Source organism: Vidua chalybeata, chromosome 4 (genome assembly GCF_026979565.1).
Source record: "Vidua chalybeata isolate OUT-0048 chromosome 4, bVidCha1 merged haplotype, whole genome shotgun sequence".
NCBI classification, from domain to species: Eukaryota; Metazoa; Chordata; class Aves; order Passeriformes; family Viduidae; genus Vidua; species Vidua chalybeata.
Genome location: NC_071533.1, coordinates 40,056,594 through 40,079,242, shown reverse-complemented (window position 1 = coordinate 40,079,242; position 22,649 = coordinate 40,056,594). Strand labels below are relative to the sequence as shown.

The 22,649-nt window shown below is 36.5% G+C and overlaps 1 protein-coding gene across 1 annotated transcript in view; it reads left to right on the top strand.

Annotated features, from left to right (window-relative positions):
* TENM3 (teneurin transmembrane protein 3) overlaps positions 1 to 22,649 on the top strand; it is a 666,217-nt gene that overhangs the window by 357,416 nt on the left and 286,152 nt on the right. Inside the window, exon 9 of the mRNA XM_053940099.1 lies at positions 8,936 to 9,214. Coding sequence (XP_053796074.1) covers positions 8,936 to 9,214 — 279 coding nt within the window. The remainder of the gene's footprint in view (positions 1 to 8,935; positions 9,215 to 22,649) is intronic.

Sequence of the window (22,649 nt, the reverse complement as noted above, 5' to 3'; positions counted from 1 at the left end):
AGGTATTTACATGAAGGTATGAAATAATAGATTAGTGACTTTGTGATCTCCCAATGAGCAAATTAATTACCATTCAGTGACACGGCAAGCGCTGTCTCTCAAAATCCAAGGCAGATATTAGAATTAGTGTTTTATGCTTCCTGGCTGCAGTGCAAGATGTGTCCTGATTGTCATCATGACAGATCCTTTTTTGTTATGCTGAAACATGGCCACCTGCAGTGTCTGCCTGATTTCAGTGGGTAACTTCTGTAAGCAGCATACGGTGCCAGTATGTTCTGGATAATTTTGTGGCCTTGAGCTAAGCACATAACCTTCTGCCAGAGGCATTTCTTCTTTTTTTACCTTGTGTAATACAGGAATAATAACACCTACCTACCTCACGGGCATTTTGGGAAGATTAATTAGTTTATGTTTGCAAAATGCTTTGAAGATGAAAAGCACTGTAAGTGCTAAGTAGTATTATAATCTCTCATTGTTATACTAGTAACTTCTTGAAGCAACAATAAGAAGTTAATTGGTTTTTGGGTTCCAGGTGATAAGGATATGTTGACTTTTAAAGTTATTCTATTAGCTGCAAAGTGGTATGAAGAAAAACATTTCACTTTCATTTGATTAGGAGTATATTTAGTTCACGCTCAGTGATATGCACACATGCTCTAAGGTATTCATCTAGATGAAATTGGCCCCTTGTGGGTCATGGCCTGTAGATGAGCTACAGATCTACAGACAAAGGGTAATTGTGATTCTCCAGGGAGAAATCAGCCTTGGTTATTGGCAGCACACTGCTTGTTCAGGCAGTTCTACGCAGACACTACAAGTCCATAGAGTAGAAACCTTTTCTTCAACTAGTCCAGTTGCAAAATAGGAGAATTAAGTTCTTGATCAAAATGATTAAGGATTTATAAGGTGACCAAGAGGCCTTCACAAGGATTTTCAGCCTCGTGGAAAGGAAGATAATGTAGAGCATCTGTAACTGCTTTTATATCTTTCCATAGCTCATATACTGAGATGTATGTGCTGCTTCTGTTCATAATAAAAACTAAACAGTGGACTGGGGAGATGAATGGATCCCCCATGCATGGCTATAAAAGATGACTTCAGTATGTTAACATCTACAGAGAGGATAAAGCTGGACCGGTGTGCAGTTAGAGATGGGATGAGGGGAGGAATGAACGAAGCTGAAGAGTCCTGTCTCTCCTGTCTGTTGATTTAGTGCTTAGGGCTGAGAGTCAGGGCTGGAGGCCAAGCTGTGAGTGATTGCTTATTCCATCATTGGCAAATAAATGCATAAAGTGAAGCAGAGATTGTAAAATGGGGGTAATTTCTCAGAAAGTTCCTTGGTGCTTTCTGAAATTAGTTTGTACAGCATCAACTTACAGGCTTGAGAGCCAGTACTTGGTGTTACTGAGCTTATTAAAGCCAAAAGAGGAAATGGCTGAGCCAAGGGAGCACATTTGCTTCAAGCTTTGTTTTTCTGCCTTTTTTTTTTTTTTAGTGCCATATATATTTCTGAGTGGTAAATCTTTTCATATCTTCAACATAATGGACATATTTCTCGAACAACTAAATTAAAATATTGGTATGCTACATTTATTATGGGGGTTCACAGAATGGAAGGCCTTTTGGGGGATTGTGATGGGAAAGTGTGAGTGATAGAGGGAATAAGATGTTTTCATTTCTGTAGAAATTTTTGGGTCAGTATTCTGTGTTGTTGCTTCCGTTTAGCTACAGCGGTAGTCTGAGCACTTCACTCTGTCCATGCATTGAAGAGTCAAGTCCCATACCTGTGGAATACTTCTGTATGAAATTCCACAAACTGAAATGTATGGGTGGCTTCAAATAGGCACACTGGGTTTTTACTTTTTACTTTGTGTCAGTTCATAGCCTGTAGAACTAATTGAGTTTTCTTCCATGCTGAGAGACATATCCCTCTGGGTCTGGTCCATCTGGTCACTTGTGGCAGAAAATCTGCTTTTCCCTCATGGAAAGGCATAAATAATAGTGGAGTTTTCTTACCCCCCTGTATGCAGGAATAGCAGTAAACCTGAGCTCCAGTTTGTGTGCATGTCTTCATGCTGCCTCCCTCTTCCTCACCTTCCTTTCTCATTTCAAGCTGTATGTCATGTCATTAGCACCGTACTGGCCCTAATGTGGCAGTTCATACCTGTCACATCTGTGTTTGTAGGCTCCTTGCAGACTGGGTATCCATCGTCTCTACATTACTTACCCTTGGGTCATATTTTCTTCACATCTATCAAATTTAGGCTTTTTGTAATTCTTATTTTGTAATAAATGGATGCTCAAATGTTGATGTTTTGGTCCCAGGATCCAAAGATTAAGATAGAGGCCTAAACTGTCTATACTACTTGTCATTCTGCTTGTGATCAAGATGTTGTGTTCTTTGCTGCTCTTGGAGTTGTATTTCTTTTCTAAATCCACAAATCCTTTTTTATTCACCTCTTGCAGTCCATGATTGGAACAGCTGTGCTGGATTCTCTTTTAATTTAGTTTGTATATTGTATAATCATAGTCATAAAATCAGATTTTAATATAAAATCCCCAAATTTGGAACCATAATGTTTAAATTATTAATTCATTTAGTGGAACATGTTTGCTTCACAGCTTTGAATTGTGCAGTTATGAAATTATCTTCAGCTGTCTTTAATCTTACTCTATGGTAACTTCAGATGGGCTTGATGAACAGCCCTTTATCCTTATACTGGTTTAAGAAGTGCTTCTTATATTCTAGTATGAGGATTAGGACTGTAGATCCTCAAGCCTAACAGGGAATAAAATTATGAGTTGCCCATACTGCACAGGAGAGTCTGTGTTTGAACCATCATTTGGTAGACCAGTGACAAGAAGATAATTGTGTTTCACAGACATAAATTCTTCCCTGCATCTGAAAATAAAAACTTTCCCAGGCTATCTTTTCAATTAATGTTTCCTTGTGATTCTGTCGTAATAAAAACATGTATCAAGTTTGAAACACTGTATTTCCCACAAATATGCAAATATATGTGTGATTTTTTTTTCAATAACTGACTTAGGGTTTGAGTCTTGCATAAAGCTCTTCTATCAAGAGTAACACAAGTAGAGCTCAGAGAATTCACAGTATCTGGCACTAACCTTTTCAGAAGTCACCAAGACCATGACTTATGTCCCCAAATGCTTTTAGAAGTCCATAAGGAATGTGAGAACTGTGATTAATATTTATTGAGAATAATGAGCATTTGAAAATTATATGCACACTTGATGAGATTTAATTTATTTCAATGCTCTTTGTTATTATGTAGTTTACTGGATATATTAGAGAAGCAACTGTCTGTCATATGAATCTTACAGTTCCACTCTAAATCTGACAATGACAAGAGGAGGTTAAGATGGAAAAGTGAATAGAGCAGAAAGGTCAAGAAAAAGAGATTAAAAGGTGATAGGGAAGATGGTTGTGATGAGTGAAAAGAAAAACATGGGAATTAAGAACAGGAGGAAAATGTGATACAGTGGATTAGGATGGTTTAAATTTCACAGATAATTTGCACAAAAGCAAAAATCAGGCTGAAGTAATAACAATAAAATGCTACACCAAATCAAAGAGAAAATGTTAGCATAGGCAAAGCTCATTACTTGTCGGTCTTCACTGCAGTTTCTCACATCCTAGTGAACAGAATTCTGCATGTACAGCTTTGAAAACTCCCTTTTACTAAATATATTGTGAAGTTGGTGTGACAGAATGGACGTATCACATCTGTTAGTCATTCTCTCTTTTGGGCAATTGCATTCTACCCACCTAACATTCTGACTTCTGGAGACTGTGTTTTACGCTCCTTGTCAGAGTTTTCTAGAGCATCTAATGTGTCTGTTTTGCTATTAAAAAAAAATCTTTATCCTTTTGTTTTCAGCAAATTTGCTATCCTACTGTACATTTATTTCCACATTCTTCCTCTCAAGACATTTCCTTACAAGTGACCTTATTCTAAGTGTGAGCTCTGCATAAAGAGCTTCAATAGGAGAAATGTATCCCCTACATAGTGTCTAAATATGAAATAAAAAGGAAGTAAGTACTTTTCCCATATCAGAGTAGCAGAAAACAGTATGGTCCTTGCAGGAACTCTTTGATACCAGTGCTGCTTATACAATAAGCATATGTAATAAATGTTCTATTACTGAGGATGTATTTGTATGCAGTAATCTGCAGACAGAAAAAAAAAAAAAAGAACTAGAGAACTATCTTTTCCGTCTTTTGCTTTCTAAAGAAATGAAATCTACTTTTAGTTAAAAAGAAAAATTAGGATTAAGTAGCAAGTCACGGAAATGTAAGGGAGAAGTTTGCTTCTCCTCAGGTCCATGATCATTGTTTTGCATCTGTACATCTTTAGATATTTCACAGTTTTACCAAGTTTGGTATAAGTATTTTTGTCATGCATTATCACATAGTGATTACAGGGAAAATGTTTTTGAATGCCTCAAATGTGTTCAAGGCAGGTAGAAGAAGGTAAAATACTAAGGAAGAATAGATTAGAAAGGGGACTGACAAGTAATGAATTATGCAGATAGGCAGATATGGTGAGAAACATTATCAAGAGCCAAACTGAATTTAAAGTATGAACTTGGATATGTCTGGGACCTCTGCCTTTTTGGTACTGTGTCCGTCCTGTTAGGACAAAACCAAAGTCAGCAAAGACATTCACATCTAATTCCTGTGTTTAAAAGCTAGGGAAGTTGAGTCTATTTTTATGCTAACTAGGCAGGTGCTTTGGAGGCTTTTCAGTTTTTTTTTCCTATGGTCTATTGTTGCTAAAACCTGACTTGTCAATTTATCAGTGGTTAATGAATTAGTAAGGACAGTGCTGACGGCTGGAGATGCTGACAAATTTTCTTTTGGCAACTTTTGTTCATTCCGTCTGTTTGATTCTTTCACCTTTTCATGGTTTTTAAGATAATATCTCTGTGTTTATATTTAGTATAGATCCAACTTAAAGCAGACACTGAAAACTGAAGAACCATGGGACTTTTTCTTTTGTTTAGTAGTCCTCTTCAAAAACCCATTTCCACAGATAACATTTCCAAATTGAAGCCTGAGTTATTATGGAGGTCTTTGAAGGACTCCCCCAAAATAGGACAGGGAAACAAATGTAGCACAAGTGCAGCAAGTTTCCATTTAATTCCAACTTTTAACTTACAGCTTTATAAAGAACTACACCATTTCTGCATATGTCAAACTTTGTTATAGAAGTATTGATTAAACTCAAAAGAAAAAAAACACATTTCTAGATGATGTAACTGGTGTGATTTTGGCAAAGAAATATATATATGCACATTATCTTTTAAGAATGATGAATAGACTTATATGTATTGAAAGTATGTTGGAATCATTTTTTGCATAAGTGATGTAGTTAAGAAGGTGCACCAATCCTACATGGATCATTGCTTACAAAGAAAGTTGCAACATAATAGGTAGGCATGTATGCTGCACAAGCTTTAGGAATTAATTAATTAGTTTTGCTCATCTGCACAAATGGAGGGTGACAGCAATCCTTATAATACCCATAAATTGATATTCCTAGCTAGGAGAAATGCAGCATCTAATAGTTGAGTGGTAGTAAACAGCATTATTGTCAGTTTTTAAAACTTAACTTCATGACATATCATCCCAAATAGTCCAAAACCCCCCAAAGGTGTCTCCAGAACAAGTCTCCTTGAAATGTTGTGTGTAATTTTGTTTCTAATTTTCACTTCATACATTTTTTAAAGGAAAGGAAAAAATCCCACAAAGCATTATGGTATCTGTTTATTCTGTCTCCATTTTTTTCTCAGGAATTGGTTCATTACAATGGCCAAGCTGTTTTTAAGTCTTTGTGAACTCTTGAGCACTTCCTGTCAGTGGGAGAAATTGCAAATGTTAAAGTGTAAGAAACCTTTGAGTAAATCTCTCACATGGAAGTCATTCTGGAAAGATGAATTAGAAACTCTGAACACAAGAAGAACATCCTCACTTCATGCTCTTTTTTTCCCACTGAGCTCCTACAACCTCTTTTTCAGGTTTTAATTTGATTTCATAGTGTTGTCCATTATCAAGTAAAAGCTCCCAACTAGCCTGCTACTCTCTAGGTCTGCATCCCAGCTGTATTCAGCTTCCCCTGGATGCGGCAAAATTTCCTGGTTTTATTGTTCAGAAACCTTAAGACGATATAAAATTTTTCAATCACATATATATGATTTCCTTTGGGATTTGAGTTTTTGAATTTCTACAGAAATAAACTTTTTTTTTTCCACGTCAACTTCTCAATTTGTGTTTTGTGGGTTGTTTCGGGTCTGTTTTATCTTGTTTTTTCATTTGTGTAGGCAACTTACATGGACTACAATCCTCTTAGTGAAGCTCTTAGGAAGGCTTTAGGTCAGAAGATTATGTAGCCTGATGATTCTAAAGCTGTTACAACATTTCTGGGCTATGTTGTAAAACTTCAGAGTGTAGTGAAAAGCTCTAATATATTGAATGGGATGAGAGGGCAGTAGTCAAACCTGCCCCCCTTTTCTGTTTTGGCTGTGCAATATCATTTTGTGAGTTTTTTTTTTACCATTCACAAGAGAGGGAAAAAGAAGATATTTTACGTGGAGATAGGACGTTGTAAACTTCAAGTTAAAAATCCATGACTAGGTGGTAGGTGGTATGTTATACCTGAGACCAAGTCTCCTATGAAGCTCCTGAAGATGTTCTGGAATCCCTCAGGTGGTTTCACTTAGGTGCTTATGGTGAAAAAAGAAGTGTGTATGTAATAGTCTTTTCAAATTGCTGTACCTGGGTGCAGGGGTGTTTTTGCAGTGCGGGGAGTGGGGGCTGTGTGCAGCAGGCTGCTGGGGAGCTGCAGGGTGTGATGCTCTCCTGCTGCTGCAGCTGCTCTGGCTGTGGCTCAGGGGGCAGTGGCTGTGTCTGTCTGCATCCTTCCTTGCCTTCAGCTCAGCACCAGGAGCCACTGGGCACCACAGCTGTAACACCTTGTTGCATTGAAGTCAGCAGTGGTTTTGTTACTGACTCAAGTAACCTTGTCTTTGGTCAAAATACCTCTTTCCTTTCCATTTTGCTTCTCAAAATGCTCTTTTAAAATAAATAAGGTACTGTTTGTGCAATCATGTTTACACCTTATCTACTCCATATGTGTGTAGAGACACCTGTATACATATACATGTGCAGAGAGGCTTCTTCTGTATTTGTATCTGATTTTAGGCAACTGTTTGAAAATGTAGATTCATATACTAATGTACCAAATGCATAAACCAGTATTCTAAACTGTCACCCTTAGCATATATCTACACAAATGCAAAATAACAAGCATTTTAGACACTTTACTATTTTCATCTCTGAACCTATTACCACTGGGTGGTTTGTTTGGCCTGCTTCCTTCGCTGATTAGTTTCAGCTCTCATAAAACCTAGAAATTCACATGGCATGACAGCTTTAAAAAATTACAAGATACTATCAGTGTGCATGATAATCCCCTTTCTTATACCCTTGACACTGCTCAGACATTGTCATAAATATGCTTACTCCTTTATATTTACCTCCCCAGTTATATTTTCATTCAAATGTCTATTCACGGCTGCATAATAAGTAGTTTGATTTGTACCTAATTGTAGTAATTGATTTTCATTATTTATGAAAGTCATTGTCAGAATTCATTTATGGTTCTGACTGCGAAGAAACTTGTAGCAACAGCTTCAGGTGACTGCAGGAATAAAATAATTAACCAGATCACTTTAGAAAAGTCAATGACCAGTGCATTAACTCTTAATATTTCAGGAATTATTTGCACTTCTGTATTCATATTTTTGCAATTCTTTTTCTTTCTCATGTATAGAATTCTGTTCTTGACATATTATAAGCCTTAATTGTCTTCCTTGTGTGTCTTTATGTTAAATGACTAATTATAGAGAAATTAGGATGCCTGTCAGATTCAAAAATTGAATGTGTCCTAATTTGTTCTCAGAGCTATGAAATAATTGTGGGCTACGGTGGAAAAGTATTATAGATATAGGTATGCAAAGGAGCTTGCCAAGTGTCTATATATCATAAAATGTCTTAAATCTACAGACATAAAAGTGGGATGAAGACACAGCCATTAAAAAGGCAGTCATTTTGAGTGTCGCATAATTTAGACACTCTAAGTTATTGAAGTGTCACAAGTTTATTGCACCTAATTTATTAATACAATCATTGGAATTCACTTATGTCTCCTGCTCTGCCCCAAAAAAGGCTAAAAATCTATTAAAATGCACAGCCTCTGCTTCAGCAGTAAAAGTCCAAAATGCTTCTCAAAGTACAGTGATGCAAAAAATAACAATTTTACTGTAATACTTGCAGGTAACATTTGACCGTGCTTCTGTTTATTTGTATTTGTGTATAGTAGGGTAGAGAAATAAAATTAAAAAAAAAAAAAAAAAAGGTGAATTTTGTTCCTGTTTAGCTTTTCCATTACCACATTAGGTGACATTTGTATGGGGAAAATAGCCTCTTGCTTTGGCCTCTAACAAGAACAAACAAAACACCTTCCCCAAAACCATTCAAGTAAAAATTCTGACAAATACCTTAAGTGTTTTTATACTTGGAAAAATAATTTTTCTTTGAAAAAAGGAAAAGTTTATATTTTTCTTTAAATCCTTTCATGTACTGTATTGGCTTTTCTTAGTTAGGAGGTTCTGTTTTGTTTATTTGCTAGCAAAGATCACTTTTGATGCGTTTAAGCAGTTGGCAAAACACTGCTGAGGAGAGCTGGAGACAAAAGAATCCACTTGATTGTAATACAGGTGGAGTTTTGACAAAACACCTTGTGTGATGTCTGAGACAATTATACACATGAAGAGTTTTTACTTTAAAATTCTTTAAAATAAAATAATTAAAAATTTCTCATCTTTTGTTATCTTTTTTTCCCCTAATCAGGACAGAATTTTACCCTAAGGCAGTTAGGAGTTTGTGAACCAGCAGCTCGTCGAGGACTGGCATTTTGTGCGGAAATGGGGCTCCCCCACAGAGGTTACTCTATCAGTGCAGGGTCAGATGCTGATACTGAAAATGAAGGAGTGATGTCTCCAGAGCATGCCATGAGACTTTGGGGCAGGGGGGTCAAATCAGGGCGCAGCTCCTGTCTGTCGAGCCGTTCCAACTCAGCCCTCACTCTGACTGATACCGAACATGAAAACAAGTCCGACAGTGAAAATGGTAAGTTTTTGTGCATATGCCCATATATAAATGAATGTTTATTTACTGTTTTGGCTGACACTAAGTCATTTTAAATCATTAAAGGAATGGCCTTGAATTATTTATCTTCTCTTTTTTTTTCCTCTCCTCTTCTCATAAAAGTCAATATTCAGTATCAGTTCTAACTAATGCAACCTTTGAGTGTGATGCTTTAGCTGTAATTTTGAAAGAGTTTAATCACAAAAAAAGATTAGTTCTGTATTATCTCGGGCCATGTCACCTGTTACCCTCTGGGGAACAGCTAAGTGGTGATAAAGTAGTTCCCCAGGCTAGCTCGCATTCAAAAGTTTCATTGTAAACTGTTCTTCAAGACATCTTGGAGAAGTTGCAGAATCTTAGAATGGATGAATGAACTTAAAGAATAGCTTATTAACAGGGCTCATGTGATTGAAAAAGAAATTTGATTGTGCCTTAAACTTCTTAGCTGATGAGAGCAATTGGAATTGTGGTGAAGAGGGACATGTGGCCTTTGATGTGCCTGGGGGACTGGATTACTGTGCAATTAAAATCTGCAACAAAAATCTTTGCAGCTTTGTAGGATGTGGGGTATGACTATTGTATATTAAGTCTTAGAGTTTAAATGAAAATAGGTTAATACAATTGACTGATTCATTTTTAAAGCTTTTCAAAGTTTTTTTTACCTCCTCTTGAGGTTATGAACAGAATCTAATGTGGTGTTAAATGCTAATTGTACCAATCTTAACTTTTATTTGCAGAAGATTTTCAGCTTTGCTAGAATTAAAACAATTCTTCTATTAACTTCATGACTTTCTATGAAAAATTCAAAAGAGGAATAAAGAAAAATGAGTAACAATGAAAATTAGTGATGGCTATTGCCTGCATGTCTACATGTAATTTTATTAATTTATTAAACCTGTCTGCTTGGCTGTACAAAAATTAGAGCAATTTTATTGCTGTCCTCCGGCAGTGACTGTAACACATGGTGGGAAACAACTATGTAGGTATGTATGTATGGAAATGCTTAAAAAATTAATGCACTTTTCTTTTAAACTACAAGCAATAAAGTTTAGTCCTTCCTGTTTATTATTTTAACTTTGGTTTGAGAAAGCAAAATCAAAGCTGTAATTTGCTTTTATTCACACTTATTTTTCCGCTGGTGGCTGTTTCTACATGAAGATACCTATGTAAAACCAGTATCTCAAATGGGACCCTCCTTTTGTGTTGGATATCATGCTACACGGTACCTGAGCAGCTCTCAGTGTTCACAGCTGTCTTGCGGCATACTTGGAAAATTTGTTTTGAGTCTGAGGCAAGTTCTGAATGAGGAAGACAGAAATACTTGCCTACCACCTTTTGGAAGTGGAGTTTCTGTGTGATAAAGCTTGGTATTTCAGCTGCAGAGCAATCTAGAATAAGTTGTTGAGCAGTTCTGTGATTTTGAAAGGTCAAATTCTCTTGACCCTTTTGTTAAACCCTTGGTAAATGATCTTGAAAACACATTTTTATGTGTACATGCATGCACACACTATTTCCATGGGAAGTCATATTTTTACGTTACTGAAGAGGTGACTGCTTCAGAGGTACCATAGGTTTGATATACTTTTAAATAAATTTTATACTTACAATTTTTTAAAAAGAAAATTATCTGATTACAATGTACCAAAACGTCCTCCATTCAGCTGAAAGTTAGAGTGTTTTGTTTTCACGTGTGAGAAAACTGTGAATGTGTTAAAAAATACATTATTCTGCAGTGATTAAAATTAGGGAAGGAATGTCTGATGTTCAATACAACTTCAATGAAAAGTTTACCCACTAAAAAGGATTATAGTTGATTTATTTATTAATAGGGAGGCCAGCATTCCAATTTAAGAATGTACTGGGACTGCTGTGAAGCTAATGAAATTTTGATGGCTTGAGAGTTCCCTAGGGTTATGAAACATCTATAAACTGGACCATGTCATGGGTCGCCGTTTCAGTGGAGATGTTAAAATGGTAAAAAGCTTAATCTTCTTTGGTACTTTTTCTCTGAATTTTTGTTTCCACTGAACATGGAAGACTTGGCTGAGAAATTACTTTATACATGTCACTGGAACTCAGTACATTTCATGTTCACAATAGAATAGAAAGTACAATTTAAAGCCAGGGAAACGGTATCACCCTGGCAGGTGCAGGTGCTCTAATCAAAGGACTAAACTGCAGGTGCAAGTTTTGTTAATTTATGGCCTAAAGTTAACAGCTGTGCCAGTATACTGTTGAAATCTGTCAAATCTGATAAGGTTTTGAAACCAAAGTGAGAGTTACAAGTCCTCTGTTCTGCATCCCCCTCTGCTGTGTGGGAAAGATTTCTGACTGCATTTTGATGGAATTGTTTTACAAGTAAATGCATTTCTGTGCAGCATGTTTGCCTCTAAGGTAAAAAAGGAGCAACTGGTGATGATGAGCAAAGCACAACAACACGAGATTTCACTTCCCCCACCAGTAAAACTACTCACTGTTTAAATAGTCCATTGCCATAATCAGGCCTTATTGGAGTTAATGGGACTTGTCAAGATGATGAGAACTTTGACTCATCATACAGGATTATGATCTCAGGATTAACAATTTGTTGAAAGCACTTGGGGTTTTCTTTCTTGCCAATTAGGCAGGAAGAGAAGCTCAGCATCAAAATGGCATTTTCTTCTCTTCCATGCAACTTGCTCTTCTGAAATAGTTGTGGATTGCATATCCCTCAGGAAGGCAGAACTTCAATTCTGCTGCATAATTACAATAAGCAAGAAGAAATAGTTTGTTGAAAATACTAACCTTCTATTTGTCAAAGTCTTAATAGTATGTTTCTGAAATCCTACAAAAGTGACAAAGTTTTAAATCATCTTGGAAGGTTTAGAGGTTTCTTTAAACAAATAACACTGCACATGATCAAGTTGGAAAATTTTAAATATACTAAGAACATTCTGTGACTGCCAGCAGGTTTTTTTTTTTTAAACAGAACACATATCAAACATAGGGTTAATAGATGTAATCTCACATCAAAGGTTGTTTCAGGATATTGCTCAGTAAATAATTCTGAAAATAAATATTTTTCTTTGACTTCATTCAAGTTCCATGTATGACTCTTGGCATCATATTCTGAGATTTGTCATGTCAGCCTGCCTGAAGGAGGGCCTGCATCTGTTAATCTGGGCAACCAACCAGTGTCACGTACAGTGTGATGTATCAGTTGGAGCACACTGAGCATGCACATGCTTTTTCAGGCTTTCTTCTCCATTCCCATTTTAAGTTATTTCATAAATGCTGCATCAAGAAATTTATGTTGGTAATTGTTCTAGGATCTGTTGCTTTGAAATACAAGCCGGCTGTCTCTTACAAGCTTGCCAGTAATTTTATGTTGTTAAGCTGTTCTAAGATTGCTAAAGCTTGTCTTTTAAACTGGATAGATATTCCAGGAGAATATGAGCGAGAAGTCGTAGTTAGGCTTCAAATGGCCCATTTGCTTATAAGGGTCAATATATTTTTAAGGTATCTTAGAATCCACTTCTATATTTAAATTATTTTTAAACCCATTAAACTGCAATCCCTGGCTTAATGAGACATCAGAAGGTTAATAAGCAAAATATGAAAGTTAATTGAGGAAGTTATTCCAGAAGTGCAGCACCTTTTATTTTTTAAAATTTATTTATTTATTCCTCCCTATAAAATTATATAACTGGTTTTGTTTGTGCTTTTTGTGTGCTGCTGGCCTGAAAGCCAGGCTGTAGCAATGATTCTGACTGGAAAGTCACTCATATAAAACCAAAGTCTTTGGTCAAGTCCATGTCACCTTCTGCTCCTTTGGAAGCAGTAGTGATGGTGCTTCTGAAAAAGGGTGGGGCACTCCAGATACATGCATGCCACATAGCTGTCTGCCACAAAAACTAGCTGGGCACACAGAAAGTAGTTCTGATGGCATTAGAATGTGGGGATTTTTTTGTTGTTGTTTAGTGAAAGTTTTGCACTGATGGTTGTTTGTTAGAAAGCCAGAGGAGATCAGGATATAGCAAAATAAAAAGAATAAAGGAAAAGAGGGAGTCAAGTTCATGGCCTCAGGCAGTCATTCTGAATTGGTTAGATAAATGGTTTGAAACTTAGGCCAATTTTTCATGGATACAGAAAAGTAGATATTACTGGTAGATTGTTTATTGCTGAGGGCTCATATAAGGAGAAAATATTACTTTATTAACTGCATGGGCACCTACTTGCTTCCTCTGCAACTTCAGACAGTTTCTGAAGATAGCATTCTTGTGAACCTAATACTGTCTTGTCCTTCCAGAATGATGAATTTACTGGCATTCAGATCTCTGAAACCCAAGAAATACATTGGTAAGATACTTGTCAAGATATTTTAATCTGTTGTCTCTAACCCAGTTCATCTATAACATATAAATGAACTCTGCATTATTAAATAATGCACATAATTTAGGAAGTAGTGTCACATGCTTTCACCCATTTAACATCTTTCTTTATGCTAAGGCACAAAACTTGATTTAAACGAACCCTATTGAATAGTAGCTGCACCTGCTAGCCAAATGCTGAGCCTACTGATCAAAACCAGCCATATAGCTGGTGAATTAATCCTCATCTTACTGCTTTACCATCAATTACAATTTCTTCGCTCTTTCCCACAGATTTCCATCTAGCAATTGTCTGCTCCTCATTAAGCATGCCAATATGCCTTAAATCTTGCTTTGCTGCCAAAAGATTTCATGACCAGGAAATCAATCTGTTTTAATTTTGACAGAAATCCGCTCTGAAATAATATTTAATATTTAACAGGCACAAAGTTTTCTTTGGTTACAGAGACAGGTAACAGAAATCCATAAACAAAAGTAATTATCTGGTTTTCTGAAATATTATAAGTTTTCTATAGTTATGACAGCTTTCAGATTCTATTATGATAGTAATAGAACTGTGGATATATTTCAGTTAATAATCTAATTGTTAATGCAAGTGAAATTCGGGTTCATAATTCCTTTGGCTAGTGGTAGCCAAAGAGGCAACAGCTGGGCTGACCTTTTTACATTAATTTTGTGTGGTTTCCTGAGTTTCATAGATCTGAGTGTCACTGAACTTGCTGTTAAGGAAAGGCATGAGATTCTAAAGGATTATCTTAATTATGGTGGAGTCTGGTGTAGACTATCAGGCCAGGGAATGAGGTTCTTTGGCAACACTTGGATAAATTTTCTGACGTGCAGGAAGTGTAGGAAGGTTTAGCCACAGCTGACACCAATGAAATCAGAATTGGGATCTGCAAGGAAAAACAAAGCAGAAAATTTCAGAGAATTTGCTCTTGGCTCTTAAGCTTATAAATCTTTTTAATGTTAAGGAGTGCTGAAAGAGCTGTTTAAAGACCAACTGTCTTATCTCAGGATTTCTCCAAAAATCTGAATTTTAAGGGACAAAACACCATGCAGAAAAAAGAAGAAAGGTCAAGTTTCAGAGGACGAGCTTAAAAAGATGTTTCAGGAGGACCTTGGGGAGGTCTGGACATACAAATAGAATTGAGACACAATCAGTAAAAAAGTAGAGTTGTACAGAAACGTGAATACTAAGAAAAAGAGGGAGTTGATTTATTACATAGCAATGAAAGAAGACTATTTTGCTGATATGTTTTCTTCTGGTTGTTTTAGTTTTTCAGCATTTGCTACCTGAGTAACTGATCACAGAGTTAATATTTATACTCTTAAAGAAAGGATTAGAGGTTGCTTAGATAAATAAATTTTGTCCTTCATTCATGGGGTGTCTACAGGTTCTGGGCTTCTTATGATTCATGCGTGAGAAATCGTTGATGATGGATATGGTTCTGGAAGGTAAAAACAAACAAAACAACTTCAGAAGTGGCAAACAGAAAGGAGGAGAAACCTTTTTAATCAGTTAGATGGCAAGCACCCTAGGAAAAAAACTGTTAAAAGTTTATGCTTTTTAACAAGCAAGAAGAGACATTCTACATCATCTCAGGGCAACTGTTCCGGTGCATAACCATTTTCGTTGTGAATTTTTTCCCCATTATATCGAATTGGGAGTTTCCCTTGCTGCACTTGGGACCTTTGCATTGGGTAATGGAAGACTAAAATTAGATTTCTACCTTTTGCCTTTCAGGCTCACTGAGCTTCTCCTCAATTTGTATGCTTCAGCACTCTAGTCACCATGGGCAGTCTTCACTGAATTCATTCCAATTTATCAGTATTGTACTGGCAAGCCCCAAACAGAATATTGTCATCTAGATGTGGCCTTCAAATGCTGACTAAAAGGGACTAATCACTTCCCAGGGTATGCTGGCTCTGTTCTCCTGAATGTAGCCCAGTATGTGGTTAGGCTTACTGTTGAAAGGGCACACTGCTGAACTTGTCCACATTGACTGCCCAGCTCCTTCACTACAAAGCTGCTTTCCAGTGGGCTCACACCTAGTACTGTTACTGTGGATACTCTGCCTTTGGAATTCATGAGGTTTTTTTCTGCTGCTTCTTACAGCCTGTTGAGATCCCTTCAAAAGGCAATCCTGCCCTGCAGTGTGCTGATCAATCTTTCCAGCTTGATGTCATCCACAAACTTGCTAAGGGCACATTCCATCTTACTCATTCTCAAGATGTTAAATGTAGTATTTAAAAACATCATCCCATTATTAGCTCCTGATGAATGCCATTAATGTTGCTCTTTGCACTACGAAACACTATTCTTTCAGCCTCTTCATACAACCAGTTTTTTCACAAGATGTTCTTTGCAGCTCACCCATTCAGTCCATCTCCCTGCAGCTTGGCTACCAGATACTATGGGAGATCACTCTGAAAACCTTGCTAAAGTCAAGGAAAACAGTATCTGCTAAGACAATTAGCTGTTTGTAGAAAGCACTCAGGTTGTTTGGGTATGATTTGCCTTTGGCAAATACATGTTAGTTGTTATCATTCACTCTCTTTTCCTGGAGGCCTATCTCAGCATTTGAAGAATAACTCCAGCAGTATTTGTTCCATAATTTTCCCTAGGAGACCAGGGTGAGGCTGACTGCCTCTGCTTTCTCATATATTCTTTGCCCATCTTGAAGATAACATGACCTTTATCTTCTACAGAGTCATCAGGAGCTTTCCCCCATTGCCATTACATTTCAAGGAATCAGAGAGTGGTCTTCCAATGACATTGGTCATCTCTGCCAGCACCAGTGGATGCTGCAAGTCTGGGCCCCTGGACTTATGTATGCCCAGCTTGCAGAAGTGGTGCTTTACATTTCCCACTTCCTCCGCATTGCAAGGGCTTCTCAACCCTCATTGAGCCTTGGCTTCCCCATCCTCATCCTGCATGTCCATGAAACATTTCTGTTTCCTCCTGGGTAGACATCACCTCAGGGTCTCAGTGGTCATTGGGCAGTGGTGTTTGCTGTGGTATGGGAGGGTTTCTTCCACAAATTTATAATGTGTCTTTGTACACATATATAGTGCTACTGAAATAATCTGGCTGCTGCACTCTGCAGTGCTAAGACACAAGTGGTGTCTCCATGGCTGGTTTGGGGCTACGTTCTTAGGCAAATGCCAGCCAGTTGGAGGGCTAGAGCAACGTTAACAAGCATAACCAGAGGTTTGAAATACAAGATACTAGAAGAGACTGGGAGAGAGCTCAGCCTGTTGAACCCAGTATGTCCTGTCTAGATACTGGAGCTGTTACAAAGGCCAGAAATGGCAAAAAGGACCAGAAGCAAGCAGTGCAAATAGCAAAAAGCAGAAGTTAGCTCAGACTATGGCATTCTTAAAGTAACTCAGAGAAAATGATGCTGAGGATCATGTGGATATTTAATCATCTAACGTATTTTCCAAAACAATTTTTAAATGCTGCTGAAGTTGCTGTCAGTCCCTGACAAAGTGAGTGCAGCACAATAGAAATTCTTTACTTCCTTTCTGGTTTTGTTTCTTGTGAGTCAAGTGTCTTATTCAACTCAAAAATTAGTCAGCAGGAAGCATGTTGATAAAATTAAGGGTATAAAAATGGTGCTCTGCAATTTAATATAATACTAATATTTATATATTGTTTTTCTCTTCTAACTGGAAATGGTTAACTTTTCATGGACTTTTTTCTCCTCATTTTAATTTTGATATAAAAATATTGCTCTTCATTTCCTCTACACCATATGTGTTCTTCTGGATGTGCAAGGCTTTATATGTGAGGTTGCCATAAGAGTAATGTATGCTTTGCACATCTGTAAACTGATGATCTGCTGTTTTGATTTGGAATGTGGTTTTGATGTCCTTGAAAAATCACAGTGGTAGCAGTAAATTGTTTTAATTAATGAATTAGAGAGCAAAAAAAATGCTGAATCAGGCTTATCAACGTAATTATTCCTGAAATAAAAAGGAGAAAAAAAATCTGTCAAAGCTGTGAGGTTATTTGGTTATCATTAGAAAGCAGGTTTCTCAGCTACTTCTTCCCTAATTTCCTATAGGTATGTTGATACCAGGCTGGGGGTATGTATACACACAGAGATATTTATATATTCATCAGCTAAAACCAAATGAATGGCAGAGATAAAGTCCAAATAGTAGTGATCCTATATAAAAAGTAGGATTATTCATATTCAGTTGTTTTAAAGGTGTTTTTTCGGCTTAATCTAATTTTGATCTGAAATAAGATTTTAATTGCATTTCCTTGTATAATTATGTCATATTGAGAAATAATCTAATAATGATTTCAACTTTAAAGTAAATATAAGCTGTGTGATTGTAAGAGTATCAATAATAATTATAGGTAACAGCATTTGTATGCTGGTCAAATAACAGCTGGAGAAAATTTGTCAAGTTTTTTTTTTTTTTTTTTTACGAAAAGCTGCAAAGGCTTTTGTAATAGACAGTTCTTTAACTCCTATTAAAACCATGTAAAGACTTACTTTGATGTTTTTTGGCTAAAGGTTTTTTCTTTGATACAGATAAGAATTCAGTATAAAATTAAGTTTCAAGCCAGAACTGTTCTGTGTCTCAATAATATGCTGCCAGATCTGTTGGTGAAATTTAAGCTTTTTTTTTTTTTTCCTTGATTTAAGGTAAGAAGAGGATGAAGTCTCAAATCTCAGGAAAGAAATGCTTGTTAAGAAGCTGTGGGTTTAATTTTTTTTCCACACTCTCCCCCTCCTTCAGTATACCCTTTTCTTCCTAAGTTATGTCAGGTTGTTTAGCTATCTGTTGTTTTCACCTCTATGTTACAGAGAAGAAATGTGGTTTTAGCTCACTGAAACCAGGAATAATAATTGTTGGGGTTTTTTTGCACTCCATCTTAGAAATCTTTCAGTAGAAATGCCTTTGATACCACTGTGGTTTAGTCCAGTTAGTCCAGGGTTCTGTATTATACGTGGAAATTTGCAAAGTTCTTACCATTATCTTACTTCAGTTTTTTGTTCTTTGTTCTTTTTTTTTTTTTTAGATTTTACAATTATGAACACACAGCATGCAGTTAAGAAGGGTGAACAATGTAAATTAATTATGGATTAAATTACAAATATGCAAATGTTTAGTAGGTGTGTATATCTCATAACTGCTGTAATAACATCCATAATAGATACTAGTTTTCTCAGAGTTTGATGATGCTGTGCAGCTGCTGTGCCAGATCCATACTGCTGCTGGCCAATCCATCCCTGGGGTACTGTGGTTGCTGACTAGGTACATCTGAGACAAAATGTGAGCAATTCCATCTCTAGTGCAGTATTCACAATGGAAAAAGAAGCTACTGATCTGGGAAACTCAGGTTCTGGATTGTCAGGCCATAACAGACTGCACACAGACCACAGGCTGTTTTTCTAGTTGACTGTTTAATGGTTGCTTTTTGTCCTTGTGGTGAAGCAGATTCTTAAATGTGTGTATATAGCCATATATATGCATACACAGTCATTCTTACAGCACCTTTTCTTACACAGATTTTTGTCACACACATGGTCTTCTTAGAGTAAACATACAGGGCTGAGGACCAGTTGTTTCTTCTTCAAATGACCTAGAAACTTTGAAGCATTTTCAGACTGAATACACATGCAGTCATGAGCATGGGCAAGGGAAAGTTATTCTGGTATTTCACATCTGCCACTGAATTACTGTATGCTGGAGAGATTGATTTTCCTCCCTCCCCCCCACCCCCAGTCACAGGGGTTTTATTAATGTAATATTTCTATAAATGACTTTAAAGTTACAAATAAATTGCTTTGGATAAGTGCTGATGACTAATGCTATGGAGTCTCAGTCTGCACCTGTGGCAGACTGTCTAAAGAATTTAGGTTGGTTTTTTACTCTACAAAACTTGACTTTCTTTTTGCAGTGAGTTTCACTGAACTGTATTAGTCACTTGTGCAGTTTGAAGAAAAATAGCAAAAGTGAGAAGTCTAAGATACTTTGAGGCAAAATTTAGTTCTTTGAGAAGGTTTCAAAATTCTTTTCTTCCTGCTGTTGAAGATGAATATTGAATTTATCAAGATATTTTATAATCTTTGAATTTCTTTTGAATATTCAAGGTTTACAAGATACCTGGGTCAAAATGACTTTCAAAGAATGACTAGAATTATTTATAAGTAAAAGAAGAATAAAAAGAAAAAAAAGAATAAATTGATTAAATAGATAGTATCCAGTCTCCTTCCACGTAGATGTAACTAGAATTGTTCAAGCTGCTAAGTTCTTCGTTGCGTGATCGCTGTATGCTCTATAAGGAGATTTATTTAAAATTGCTTAAAAGCTGCACTCAGTGGGGAATTCTGCTGCTCATTCCCTTAACTGCTTTAGCTGCACAGAACATATGACGTCTTATTCATTAACTGTCTTTGCTGCTTGTTTGCTTTCAGTAGAGTTCTAGGAGATTGTTATATTGTTTTGTAAACTCAATATTGCTGGATCCTGGCTGCTTATGGCAATTGAGATGAGATTAGATGCTTTTGTTAACAGGCCCCAGACTTTAAATTTATAGGGACTAGGCACCATCTGTTCTCAATTAAAGGTCCTGAGCTCTGAAATTAATTCCTTCCATTGGTCCATTAGACTCAGTCTTTTGACCTGAAGTCATGATAAGGTTATATTACCCTCTTGAGTCTTGCAAAAGTGAGGAGTTCATGCAGGGGCAGTGCTGAATATTCCTTTTAGTCCTTGTATCAGTGTAGTTAGAGGGCAGAAAGCAATGATTGTTTTTCCATTTTACAGGTAGAGATTTTTTTAGTCACCCTGGAGATTGAGAGCTCACATCCTCGCAAGTTGTAATAGGACTTGTGCTTCTAAATCACTGAAGTGCTATTGAAAATCTTTCCCAGAAAAAATCAAATTAATATAGAGAATGTTGACTAAATTCACAGGAAGATACAGAAGTGGGCTGAGTGTAAAAGTCCATTGTTCCCGGCTTACATTTGCTCCTTAGATTAGCTGTGTTGTGCTTCAGCTGTCTTTCATTGATTCCTTCTGCAGCTGCAAAAGGTTGGGGATCTTACCAGAAGTCCCTGCCCTAAAATTGTTCAGCCAGGGCATTTGCTGAATTTGTATCTGTCCTGTGGTGTGTAGAAGTTGCAAAGACAAAATGGATGGATGGACAAATGGGTTCACATTTTTGTGGTTCTAACTCTCCCCTCTTTCTCATTTGCTTCCTACATTTTACTGAAAATTGAGGTTTTCTCTGTGAAAATACAGCAGGACAATACTGTGGAGTGGAAGGAACTTGTAACCATGGGATTTTTAGTTTCAATGGAAAAGCTCCAAGTTGTTAAATAGCTATGCTGGTTACTAGCAGTTCCTATATGCATCAAAATGTTTAAAAGGTTTCAGGGTCTGGTAGTTCATCAGCAGACTTTAATTTTATTTATACAGTGCTAGTAATCCTCTGGAATACATTTTGTAAGAGTTTTTGAGACTGAAGGCTCTTCAGTGTCCTGTGAGTGTTCCTGTCTTACCCCAAAATTAAATTTATTAGAATGTTTTGGGATCTGCTGGCCATTAGGCTATGAGTAGAAATCAGCACAAAGAGAGTTCATATGCCTGTTTTTATTCCTATGCAACAATCTCCATGACAAAAAAAATACAGCTAGGTAAAAATAACTCCTTTGTCTGCTGCCTGCAATTAAGAGTTCATAAAGATTAGTAACTTGGAAGTTAGCTATTTTTCAACATTACTTAAACTGGAATAATTTTGGAGTCCCCATGATACAAGGCAGTATTTGTCAAGTGTGGCTTAGATGGCTCTGTGACATGTATATAAATTTCAAAATTCATTTTCAGTTGTTACAAATGCTCAGATCCATTTTTGAGAATATAAGTTAGAGTTCTTACCTTTTCCCCAAATGTAACATATCATGTAAAACTATTAATGGAACTTACCCAGAAAATGCTGGTGTCCACTTTGTAAACATTAACAGCATTTTCCTTATCCAGAGAGTCATCTTTGCACTTCTGGGATTTAAGGAACACATTTAAACTACCCTAACAATATTGAAAATATGGTTACAGAGTCTGTATACTTTTAGTTAGTAATTTGCTTTTTAAAAAAGTTCATTTCTAGTTTCCTTACTTTGTTCTTTGCAGTATCAAATGCATTGATTTTTATAAAAAAAGTTAATCAGCTTACCTTCATTCAGAATGGATTTTTGTTCCTCTGATCAGCTCTACACAATTGAAGTTTTCATCCTCTTTTCTGAGGTATTTCAATGTTATAAAAAAGCATTAAAGAGAATTCTGATAAATTATTCCTTTAAAAAAGATTCTACTGCAATGTACTTTTGTTGAAGCCAGAGAGTTAATTGAACTGAGGGATTTCTCTTTTGTTTTCAATGATAAAGGTATCTGTGCTTGGTAAATACAAGAGACAATATCTCATGGGGAACTGGTTCCCTACTGATTCTGGTTACCCCGGAATTTATAATGTGAATTTGAAGTAAGCATTTAGTTTTGATTATTTGAAAATCCAGTTTTCTTTTTGATTTTAAAGTAGAGTTAGTACACTACAAGGTATGGGAAGAAATATTTCCTGGTCATATAAAAAAGCAAAAAACGGTTTTCTGAATGTTTTTCTATCACACTGTCTGTTTCTGATTTTATGGAGCAACGGTGGTTCTTCCCAGAACCTGTAAGAAAGCCAGACAGTGTAATATGTTTTTATCAAAATATGTGATTATGTTGCTTTGCCTTAAGAAACAAACAAAAAATAAAAAAAACAAACCAAAACAACAAAATAAGCCCAATCCTTCCCCTCCCAAAAATCCACAGTCTTTTTTTCCAGTGTGGTTCTACTATATTTTTCCTTGTTAAATCAAGCTGACCTAATCTTTTATGAGTTGTTTTTGTGTCTGCATTACCTCAGGCTGTGCTCTCATCAGACTTCACAAGCTAAGTGGACTTGAGTTTTGGATAGTCTGTGGAAATAATCAAAGAAAATGTACCATGCTCCTGGATGTGATGATAATGGCTCATTATGT